The sequence below is a fragment of the Vombatus ursinus genome, unplaced genomic scaffold (assembly GCF_900497805.2).
Source record: "Vombatus ursinus unplaced genomic scaffold, bare-nosed wombat genome assembly UNPS02014802.1, whole genome shotgun sequence".
Lineage (NCBI taxonomy): Eukaryota > Metazoa > Chordata > Mammalia > Diprotodontia > Vombatidae > Vombatus > Vombatus ursinus.
Genome location: NW_020954580.1, coordinates 23805398 through 23817810, shown reverse-complemented (window position 1 = coordinate 23817810; position 12413 = coordinate 23805398). Strand labels below are relative to the sequence as shown.

General features: G+C 38.9%; 1 protein-coding gene and 1 non-coding gene across 2 annotated transcripts in view; both read left to right on the top strand.

Moving 5' to 3' along the window:
* The first annotated feature begins 51 nt into the window (after window positions 1-51).
* Window positions 52-12413, top strand: part of NOP58 (NOP58 ribonucleoprotein) — a 28438-nt gene continuing 16076 nt past the window's right edge. The window contains exons 1-4 of the mRNA XM_027873741.1: window positions 52-312; window positions 2805-2881; window positions 5692-5744; window positions 7850-7974. Of these exons, the coding sequence (XP_027729542.1) occupies window positions 268-312; window positions 2805-2881; window positions 5692-5744; window positions 7850-7974 (300 nt within the window). The 5' untranslated portion in view covers window positions 52-267. The remainder of the gene's footprint in view (window positions 313-2804; window positions 2882-5691; window positions 5745-7849; window positions 7975-12413) is intronic.
* On the top strand, window positions 5841-5930 carry LOC114051509. The gene has a single exon (XR_003570154.1). It is a non-coding gene; the product is annotated as a small nucleolar RNA SNORD70 (small nucleolar RNA).

The window sequence follows — 12413 nt, the reverse complement described above, 5'->3', positions numbered from 1 at the left end:
CCAGAAGTCCTTGTACCTTCATCCGGTCTCTACTCTTTCCCCTCCCTTACCTTCCCATGAGCCCACGTGTGCTGAGTTCGGAGGTGGTCTGAAGTTTGCGCGCGCTTCGCTTGCTGGGAGTTTGCCGATGCCCCCCGCCGGCTCGGAGCCGTGTGACTGACTTAAGGGGCTCGGTAAGGGCCGCCGCGCCGCACCCCCGCCCCCCAGGCTCTCCGTGGGATCGGCGCGCGCGGGGGGCCGCCCGGCCTCTCGCACCCCAGCCTCGCCATGTTGGTGCTGTTTGAGACGGCGGCCGGCTACGCCATTTTCAAGGTAGGCCGCTGAGAGGAGCGAGCTGCAGCTTGGGGGCGCGGGGGAGCCGCTTCCCGAGCACGTGGTCCCCGGGGCTGTGGAGCCCCTGGCCGGGCCTGCGCGCGGGCGGAGCGGGCGAAGGGAAGGGACCGGCCGCCCTCGTGGGGCTGCGCGGCTGCCTCTGGGACGGAAGGGCTGGCGGCCCTGGAGCCCTTGGGGGGCCCAGCAGGGCCTTCCCAGCCTCCAGCGTGTAATCTGTACCGCGTGCGGGAAACCGAACTTCCCGACAGCGTGACTTTAATGATTAGGCGCCTGCTGTGTGTAGCCCCACGGCCCAGCTCGTGACCGCTGCTGTGATCAGTGGCTGATTCAGCAAGGAAGGGATAGGTGCAAAGCGGAGGGAGGCCCGGGGTGGAGAGTTCCGAAGTTAGAAAGAGAAGGGAAGAGTGGCACCTACATTGGGAGTTTTCCACTAGTAATACATAATTTATATAGCGCTATGTGCCAAGCGCTTTACAGTTATTGTCTCATTTGAGCCTGACAACAGCCCTGGGATGTAGTTATTATTATCATCCCTGTTTTACAGATGAGGAAACTGATGACAGTAATTAAGTGACTTGTTCCGGGTCACACAGTTAATAAGTGTATGAAGCTGTATTTGATCTTCCTGACTCCGGGTTCAACACCGTATCCACTGTGCCACATTGTTTAAGCACTTTATACGAGCCAGGAACTTTACTAAGCCCTGAGGTTAATTCCATTAGATTGTGAGCTGAGAGGCAGGGACTGGATTTTGCCTTTCTTTGTATGCACAGCATTTAGTGCCTGGCGCTTAGTAGGAGCTCCTAGTGTCTATTGACTACATGGGGTAGAAGGGATAAACTAGCTAGCAAGATGAACGTTTACATTGCCAAATCATTAACTTATTTATTAAGATTAGGCTGAGCACGGGTTGCATAAAAAATAGGTTGGAATTGAATTACTGAATAATTTTTAAAATTCAAGTGCACTACCTGGAGTTAGGGGGAAGAACCATTGGTACATTTAAAGAGTAGCTAATCCTAACTAGTACCTACCATCAACTACACTGAACCAATACCCTCCTTTCCCCACCTCCAAAAAAAAAATGCACTTCGGGCAGGAGGTCATGGAGTTGTCATTTATTGAGTAACTGTAGAAAGAAAATTTAGTTGTGGCCTTTAGTTTTTATATTAAGACTTTTGGACAGTATATATTGTCATTGGTATTCTTTTCTGAGAGGTGATTGCGGGAGGGGAAGTTTATAGTGGATAGAAGTAAGGGATGGAGAAGGGCAAAGTAGGTAACAGTAAGGGAATCTCTCTCCTTGATGAACAGTCCTTGTTGTTGACCTGACGGTTTGGGTGTAATCTGCCTTTTTAGTTAGCAGTTATGATTGATCTGTACGTGGGTTCGGATCTTGCATCTGGTGCTTACTGCTTTGTGAATTTGGACAAATTATTTAGCCTTTGGGGGTCTCAGTTTCCTCATCTGTAAAATGAGAGGGTTGGACTCTATTCTAGCCTTCTAGATCACTCTATTCTACCTTTGACCATAGTTAGGCCTGAAAATTTGCCCTCCACAAAAGGAAATAGGATAAAAGGATATGGTTTGCTAGGAACAAACTCGTGTCACAACTACTGTAAGACATCTCAAAGTATGTATTTTACTGGCAGTGGTTCAATAACATCTTAAATCATTCATTCAACAAATATTTCCTTAAGTGCTAGCTGTGTGTAATTATATTTGTCTTATTAAGAGAAAATTTGTAAAGTGATTTGAGTTTTTTGGGTTGTACTTAAGCACCCCCAAGGATCTGTAAGTTCTTCTGTACCTCCCCTTCTGTAATTTAGTACATGGTCAAGGCTTGTGGCCAACTCAGTGTGCCTCTCTGAATTTAGTCTGATTGGACAGCACAGATACAGTCTATCTTTGAGTTCATATTTGAAGCCTTTCCAACTTGGAAGAACCTGCTAGAGCTTCCACTTGGGCCTTCAGTGACCTGGTGTCACCTTACATCTTTTTTTGAGTTCCCTCATCTTCTCCCCACCCCTTTTTAGGGATGGTAGAATGACTCACTTAGCTAATACTAAAATGAATGGGGAATACAAAACTACTTAATATACGTGATATACGTATTCCTGCCCGTGGCTAGTTAAGTTAGAAGCATAGAGACTTAGTAGGTATCGCAACGAATTTAAATCTAAATGGAATCAGGATTGAAGCATGTTATAAGGCAGGTAGAAATGATCTGAGCATCAGAGTAGGAAATTACCGAAGACTTTGAAATGTGGGTACAAAATAAATATTAGTTAATTTACTTGAAAAATAAGACCATGTAGGGAAAAAATGTGAATAGTCCCATATACATTTATGGAAGAGGGAAATAGTTTCTATTATCCTCGCATACTTAGTAAAGGGGACAACACTAGCATGTAACAGAAACCTTCGATATAGCATTTTAAAGAAATTAATGTAATTTATCTTTATTCCAGGTTCTAAATGAGAAGAAACTACAAGAGGTGGACAGTTTGTGGAAAGAATTTGAAACTCCAGAGAAAGCAAATAAAATGTAAGCATTTTTAATGGTAGTTTACAAAAAAAAAAAGGAACTTAACCAATAATTTGCTTTTCCTTAATTGTTATTACTGCTTTGCTTATTACAGAGTTCATTTGAATTCTGTTTTTGCTGGTAACTAATGGTCAGGACTGGGTATAGTAGTTTTGAAGAACAAGGCCTGGTGGGTAGACAGAGGTCTATCCTTGGGAATCAGAAGCAGTGTTCGTGGGTGGGTCCCTTAGCGTCTTAGTGGCCCAGACAATTCTCTAAAACTATAAGTTGCTGATCTGCATCACTGGAGGAAGTTTCAAAGCCATGGAATCTGAAATAACATATCAAGACAGAAAAAATAGCAGTAGGAAGTTTCCTTGAGAAAGCACAGATCTAAGTAATTACATTTTAAATATAGATTTTATTGATACTTCCTGTGTTGACATTACCTAGATTTCCCCAGTATCCCTTCTTCCAGAGAGCCATCCAAAGAATTTTTTAAGGGAAACACAAAACTGGTCATGTAAATGAAAAATATAATATATATATATATTATAATTATATGAAATGTTTCAGACCCATAGAGGAGGCTCACCCACCATCCCTAGGAGAAGTGAAGGAAGTGAGGTGTCTTTAGAACCCTTCTTTCTGTCCAAGTTTGTTCTTTATAATTACATTTTTTATCATATTCCAAGGCTATACACAAGTTTAAAGCTTAAGTGTGTCATGAGAACCGCCATACTCTTATCTAAGTTATTTTTTAAAAGCAATGTATTTTTATTTCAGACTTACGCTACCTAGTGGAATAGCTGTTTTAATAGGTTTTCTGTCTGATCTATAAAGTACTTAAGTTATTCTCTTATCCGTGATAAACCCTCTTGTTCTGCTATCTCCATGTTGATTTTGGTATATTCAAATTTTGTTTTGAAGTCTTGTCAGAGCCTCTTTCAAAGTCCAAGTCAGGATGGGGAACCTCAAATAAAAGATAGGGGGAAAAAATATGAAAACTTACATCTTTTTTTGAGTTCCCTCATCTTCTCCCCACCCCTTTTTAGGGATGGTAGAATGACTCACTTAGCTAATACTAAAATGAATGGGGAATACAAAACTACTTAATATACGTGATATACGTATTCCTGCCCGTGGCTAGTTAAGTTAGAAGCATAGAGACTTAGTAGGTATCGCAACGAATTTAAATCTAAATGGAATCAGGATTGAAGCATGTTATAAGGCAGGTAGAAATGATCTGAGCCCTTCCATTTTAAACTGCTTTTGTTCACACTTCTGGCTTAGGCTGTGGAGTGTAATGATGATAATAGCTTGTGCTTTTTATAGCATTTTAAGTTTTGCGAAACATTTTACATGGGTTTAAGCCTCAATACAACTCTTGTGCTTTGGGCACTGCAGGTATTACCCCATTTTATAGTTGGAGAAACTAAGATTCAGAGATGAAGTGACTTGACTGAGGTTCTTTCTTTAGTACCTGTGGAGTGGTATTTGAGCCTAGATTTTTCCTGACTCCAAATCCAACGCTTTAAACTCTCAGTTTCTTTTTTGTATCCCTAGGGTTTAGCATAGTATCTGACTCTGGTTGGTGGTGCTGAATAAATGCTAACTGAGTTGAATTGTGCTTTTTGAAAAGCTCATTGTTATTTGTATAGTACTTTTTAAAGCCACCTTTCTTATTCCCTTAGAATACTCATAATCTTGTGAAACAGGTAATAGACCCATTTCTGGCTTCATATCATCTTGGCCCCAGATGATCATTGTTGCAAATCACTTAATCCCTAGTGGATTTTATCTCTTCTGGACAATGCCTGTGGTGTGGAAGGAAAAAGGCTTGAGGTACTTAAGAACCAACAGGGCACCATTAGGCATCCAGGTGGTACAGTGATTAGAGCCCTGGACTTGTAGTCGAGAAGACTTGAGACCATATCTGACTTCAGACACTGTACTAGCTATGTGACTCCATTACCTAAGTTTCATCATTTATAAAATAAAGATAATAATAGCACCTATCTCCCAGAGTTGTTGAGAATAAAATAATATACTTGTAAAATGCTTTGCAGACCTTCAAGTGTTATGTAAATGCTATTAAGTTATTGTTGTGGATTTTTAAAAAAGCCCTTTGACATCTGTAACAGGTACCTTCCCATTCACCAGCACAAGTCTCTGAGAAGTACATAATTTTGTATTTATAATTACAATAGAGAGGCAGGTCTATCAGAATTGTCTCTCTTAAGACTTCTGATTTGGAACCATAAACATTCCCTTTTGTACAATTCTTTTTCCTTTGTGTTTACTATTGCTCAGGGTGTTTGAGATCTAATGGACTAATGTGGACAAGCCCTTTTTTGCTACTAAAGTTCTACTTCAGTATCCCTGGTATGGAGGTAACTAACTCTGGGTTCTCAAGTGCTGCGTCAGCAGAGCACAAATTATGGCAGCTGCTAACAAATGGAAAGGTTTCCAGTCTGGGCTGGTTCAGTGGATGTTCTCCAGGGAGAGTGTTTTGGTACTGGGGCCAGAGACTGTCTGCTACAGTGGAAGAAGTTATTATTTTGCATAAAGAAAAAGCGTATTATAAGTATATTAAAGCGTTAGACTTCGGAGTCAGGGTTCACATAAACCTGAAATATGCTAACTAACCACGAGCAAGTCACTTAGCACCTTTCTGTCTTCTTGTTCGTTCTCTTTAATGTGGGAGGATAATGTATGTGAAGGATTTAGCCAACTTCAAAGTTCTCTACAGAAATAACAGTTACTGGGGGGCAGGAACCACTCAAAACTAAATTATACTTGTGATAATGTGAGTATCTTTTTCCTTTCAGAGTAAAACTAAAACACTTTGAGAAGTTCCAGGACACAACTGAAGCATTAGCAGGTAAAAGGAAAAAGAAAAAACCTAATCCAGCTTTATTCTTGTGATCTGGTTTTTGTAGCAAAAGTTTATTTGCATCAGCTAGAAGGAGTCAGCCAGAGTTGTGTTGTCAGTGATGTACAAATGTTGGAACTGAATCTTAAGTGATTTCATTCACCAATTCGTCACTACCACTGAGACAATACTGAAGTTTAATTGATGTGAGAAACAATTCACAGAGTTATCTGAATTCTAAAATGAGTAATACATATTTAAATGTGAGAATTATGTAATATAAATATATAGTTCAATGTGATACATTAAGATTGTGCAGAAATTTTTCTAAACTAAATTGTATCATGCTTTTCTGTTGAGACACTGAAATTTCATGAATGACTTACCTTTAAACTTTTATCAATTCCCTCAGTCCTTCTAGTTCTTGCCAAATGGCTTGATAACTTTCTAAATAAACTCTTAAATGGGACCTCTGCTGCATTGATGATAAATCCTTTTCTGGTACGAATCACCACTTAAATGACTTCTTACTTTGTAAATCCAATCTAGAGATAAGATGTTAAGCAATGGTTTCCTTTTTTGAAGGGAAAATTCCAGAATTGAAACTACTCCCTTCAGTTAATCTAATTCAGAAAAACAACTGTTAAGATGTCACATGGATTAAATGAACAGAAATCATTAGCTATCAGTTATATAACTCATTTAAATATGGTGATTATGAATGAAGTTTGCTAAAAATATTAGTAGAGGCTTAAAATGCCGAGAGGTTAAAGGTAAGACCAAAAAAGCTAAAATTGTTTGCTATTGAAGAAGCTTTTAAGTTCATTCAACATTGTTGTTTCTTTGGTCTATTGTGAAAAGGAGAAATCCATACACAAACATATGTATACATATATACATGCATACATACATGATTAAAATTCTATGTATGAATACATATTATTTAAATTAAAGGAAATGTGTAAGGTACAGTGGTAGATTCTAAGCTGGGGGCAGACAAGTTGAGTAGTAATAGATGTGTTGTGAATAGAATTCCAGTTATGAAGAGCTGGGTTTGGATCCTGCCTCTGGCAATGAGTGACCTTGGGTAAGTCACTTAGCTTGTAAAGTCTAAGATGGAAGTGATGATACTGATACCTTTTTCAATACCTTTGATGTTACAATGATGTCAGAGTTGTTACAAGGCTCAAATAAGAGGTCTTATAAGTGCTTTGCAAACTTGAAGATGTGATGTCAATGTCTGTTACTGTCATCATTCAGGCTTGACTTGCACCTATTTCCTTTAGTCCACCCTTTCATCCTTAACAGCGAGTGTCGTGGCTTAACCTTAGAGGCTGTGCAACCAACCATTTGGGGCCAGAAGATGGGTCACATTCTCTCCTTTCCTCCATAACTAAGCTGGCCTCACGTAAATTGAGCACTCCCTCACTCTGCACAGAGCCACCCCAACCCCAGACTCCCTTTCAGTGGCCCTTCGGCATGGTTACAAGCTAACTAGACTCCAGTATCAAAAGGGCCATGGTTTATCACCCGTCTCTGCTCATCACCTTGTGACTGCCATCAGCCCCAGCTTTCACTAGTGGTTCTGCTTGTGGGACCCAGAGCAAATCACTTAACCCTGTTTGCCTCAGTTTCCTCAAATGTAAAATGAACTGGAGAAGGCCTCCAGTATCTTTACCAAGAAAACCCAAGTCATGAAGTGTCTGAAATGACTGAACAACAACAAAGACATCCATGAAATAGTAATTCCTCTTAATAGGAGTTCAGAAAATTAAATTATTATAAGATGTCTACAATCCCATTATGAGGAAAGCTGGAATGTTTTGAGAACCAGAAATCAGGGCAAAAGACAAAAGCTGTAAGCTTTTTTTAAATATTTTCCTAATTCTAAAATTGTGAGAGCCTAATACAGGGTTTTGAGTGAAAGGGTTTACTTTACTATTATTTCATTTAATTGGACACTGTTTTCCAAGGACATAGATTTTCATAACATTGAAGCTTCCTATAAGGAACATTGCTTTGCTTTTAGTAGTTTAAAGTAAATATTTTGCTTGATTTTAGGTTTTTTAAACTTCTGGATTTTTTACCTTTTTTTTTTTTCCCTTCCTGAAAAGCCTCCACAGCTTTGGTAGAAGGTAAACTGAGTAAGAATTTAAAGAAAGTCTTAAAGAAGATAGCTGCAAAAGAAGCACATGAGCAACTGGCTGTAGCTGATGCCAAACTGGGGGGTGTCATAAAGGTAAGAGGGGAGAGTATCACTGTCACTACTTGATTTCTTTACCTCATCCCACCCTCCAAAATTAAAAGTCCTTCCCTATAGCAAGTGAGTATAGTCAAACCAAACAAATCCCTGCACATTGGCTGTGTCTGAAAATGTTTCTCATTCTACTCTTGTTGGCTCTCTCCTCTCTTCCAAAACGATGAGAAACACAATTCTCCTTTTGTCCACTGCAGTCATGATTGGTCATTAGTCATTGATGCGAGTTATTCATTCTTTCAGAGTTGTTTCCTACTTTACTGTAGTATAGCATATGATACCGTACACTGTTTTATTCATTGTTTTCCTGGTTCTTCTTGAGTTCACAGAAGTCTTCCCAAGTCTCTCTGAATCTCTTTTTTTTAATTTCTTATGGTAAAATAATTAAATTTATATTCATATTGTTCAGTTATTCCTCAGTTTTGTTTTCTGTTTTTAGTTTCATCCTCTGCCGCCTGACAGAGCTTATTACACTGAGTACTTTTTATAATATCTCTAGCATAGGTTCCCAAAGTGAGCAATACCACTCCCTGGGGAGCACTGGAACAATCCAGGGGGCAGTAGTAGCCTCGGGTGCAATTGGGGGATGTCAAATAAAAATAAGGGGTGGTGAAAACATACGGAAAGAGAAGATAAGAAAATTTTGGAAAATCGTTCTTACATGTTTCATCTCTTATGTAACAGTTAAAGTCATAGTGGTTACATTATTTTCAAAATAAACATACAAAATGCAAGTTATAACTGATCCAGTGGTCAGGTCTGCTGACAGATCTTAACAAGCAAGTGTTGGCAGGCGAGCATGTTGTGCGTTGTCAGGAAGTCTAGCATGCATCAGCAGGAATATGTGCTTGCAATGACTTCTTTATAATATGATACTATGTGGTACATTTCACAATATTGCATCATCAAAATTTCAATTCAGGAAAAAGCCCCACAAATTTACAATAAATTATTAAATTTAAGATGCATTGGTTGTGTTGTTTGGTTTTTTTTTTTAATTTACAATTTTTTTTTAAATGACAGATTTTAAAAAAAAAAACTTTTAAAGGGTTAAAGAAAGTAGATTTCCAGGAGGCACTGAATAAATTTATTTATTTATTTACTTATTTATTTTGGAAAAGGGATGGTAGGCCAAATAAGTTTGGGAACCTCTGCTCTAGAGTTTCAGAATAGTTGTTTATATGATTTTGTTTTGACAGTCAAGGTTTATAAGTGTTGATTTGTCTTGTCCTTCACATTCATTGTAAAATATAGTTTTACCTCTTTCTTAATTATAAATTATTGTGAAAATGGGGAAAGTTGTATATACTTTTTACTTATAGAAAATACAGATACTTTCATAACCCACTGTAAAAAACTTAGCTTAAATATAAATGAGTTTTATATATTCCCCCTCACCCCAAAAAATAAATGGCAAATCAAACCCTTTTCACTTTGCTTACCATATAAAAGCCAATCATTGTTAGTCTGTTAAATGGCATTAGACAGTTCTTCAATCCCTCACTGAAGGGAATGAAGCTCAAAAATGGCAAGCATTCCCTAGATTTTAGTGGTAGGCTTAAAATATTAGAGTATCAACTTAATAAGACAAAGAATAAAGTAATGTGGAATAGCTTAGTGATGGTGGGGAAAGCACCACACCTGGGCTCAGAAGTCATGGGTTGGAATCTTGGTTTTTGCTACTGTAACCGTAGCTGGATTATTTAAGCTTTGTGAAAATGAGAAGCTTAGTCCAGATGACGTCTGAAATTCCTTCCAGCTCAAAATTAATGGTTTTATTAGGCCCATTAGCATACCATACATTTTAACAAGATTAAACCAAATGAAGGATGTTTTTACTCTGACCTTTTCTGAACAATCTAAAAATCCCCACTGATTTTAGTGACAACGTAAAACATCCATATAGCTAGGTTCAAAAATTTGTCACTCATCTTTGTTAATAATTTTATTCAGTATAGTCTGAAGAATATTATTGGTACCCATTATATTTGGGGGGGGGTTAGGCAATGGAGTTAAGTGACTTGCCCAGGGTCACATAGCTAGTAAGTGTTATGTGACTAAGGCTGGATTTGAACTCAGGTCCTCCTGACTCCAGGGCCAGTGCTCTATCCGCTGCGCCACCTAGCTGCCCCAGTACCCATTTTTTATGTGGATTAATTAAAGATAGATTTAGAGAACACACAGAACTCTAATTTTGCTTTCTGAATTAGCCACTTTTATTCATGTTCACCCTTTAGAGATAATATTCTCTCCCAATGAGTACATGGATTATCTTTATATACAGTCTGAGATACTGTTTTTATTTCCCATTTTCAAGCATTCAGTGTTTGTGTGTGTTTCTTTACCCACAGGCTTAATTTCCAAGGTAAGAACTGTAGGTGGCATACTTGCCCCTGATAGTCATACAACAGACAAGCTGTCTTGAGGCAGTTATGCCACCTGGTGGTTGGTTCATAGAACTAATCATGAGAAATAGACATTATTTAATAGGAAAGAATTGGATGGAGAGTGGGTGCCCTTTGATTGTAGAGTGGTTAAACTACTTGTGGTACATGAATGAAATATAATGTAATTGCACTATAAGAAATGATAGAATCAAAGAATTCAGAACCATAACTAGTGTTTTTACAAAAAGGTGTTACACAAAGAAAGTATTAACCTCTCACGAAATGAAGTAAGAACATAAATACCTCTTTGATCCTGAGACTTTTGTTTGTTTGTTTGTTTGTTTTGATGAGGCAGTTGGGGTTAAGTGACTTGCCCAGAGTCACACAGCTAGTGATGTATTGTGTGTCTGAGGCCGTATTTGAACTCAGGTCCTCCTGACTCCAGGGCCGGTGCTCTATCCACTGTGCCACCTAGCTGTCCCCTTGAGACTCTTATTGACACCATTTTGAATTGTCCAGACGAGATTCACATGAAAAAAATTCTGGGGGTTTTAATGGACTCCAGTACAACAGATTGGTCTTGGCCCTAGAGGGCAGAACTAGGGGCAGCCTATGACAGTGGCCACAATAATGTAAAGGAAAACAATGGTGAAAGATAACAAAAATTCCAATCAATGCAGTAACCAGTCTTCAGAGGACTTAATAGTGAAGGATGCTATAGGTGGTAGACACCTATTAAGGTGGAAGGAGGAAGTAAGCATTTATAGAGTGCCTACTATGTGCCAGGCACTGCTAAGCAATTTTACAGATTATCACCTTGTTTAATCTTCACAGCAACCTTGCAAGGTAGATGCTCTTATCCTCATTTCACAGTTGGGGAAACTTAAAACTAACTAAACTAAAACTAACACAATAGGGTTAAGTGACTTGCCCAGTGTTACACAGCTAGCAGTGTCTGAAGCCTGATTTGACCTCACGTCTGATTGAGTCCTGGCCTTCCACCTACCAGCTGCCTTCCTGAATGCAGAAGTTTTTTATGTTTTCTGATAAAAATAGGTAGAGTTAGTAGTACGTATATAAAGGAAAAGTAACAATTTGCTAATGAAATTAAGCATATAGTAGAAACATTTATTCGGAGACCTCAAGTACTTGGAGTACAGATTATAAATGACACATGGCCTGTGTATTCTTACTTTGCCTACTAGTCCTACAAGCTTAATTTGGTGCTTTCTGGGCCCATAGCAGATTAGAAATAGAAGAGCTACTAGAGACAGAGACAACAACAAGAAGTGACAGCTGACAGGAAGGAGACAGAAAAACTAAAATGCATACACAAGACCTAAAAACGAAGGAGTGGATTTAGTTGCAGGGGCAACCAGTCCTACATATTAAAGGTAGTCCCTAAGGACACTGTTGTAGTCTGACACTGTATAGTAATTGATGAATATAATTATGTTATTGGCTTGTCAAGAAAAGGTTAAACTATGTCCAGTATGCTCCAAGACAGTAGCCATAGAAGTACCTATAAAGTTCATGCGTGTGTATCTTATGTATCTTGCATAGACGCTACAAATGGAAGACCTTGGTTCTGGAATTCAGCAGGAAAATGCAGAGTTCGTTAAGCCTCTGCGCAGACCCAAGGATGTGCAGACACCAAGGACCAAATAGGCAGGCCAGGCCTATGTGTTAAGAATGGTTTTTACATTTTTAAATACAACAGAACTTTTTATTTTAAAATATAAAAACAATTCTTAGCTTCCTGGCTTTAAGAAAAAAATGCTGGAGACCAACACATTTACTGTAGTTTGCCTTCCCCAACTGTACCTAAAACAGAGGCCCATATTTTGAGGGTGGTAGGTGTTGTCCTGTGGCCATGAGTTATGATAGAATATTTTAGGCTACAAAAAATATGTTAAAGATTATCCATAGGGCAGCTAGGTGGCTTAGTGGATAGAGCACCGGCCCTGAAGTCAGTAGGACCTGCGTTCAATTCTGGCCTCAGACCACACACTTGACACTGACTAGCTGTGTGAC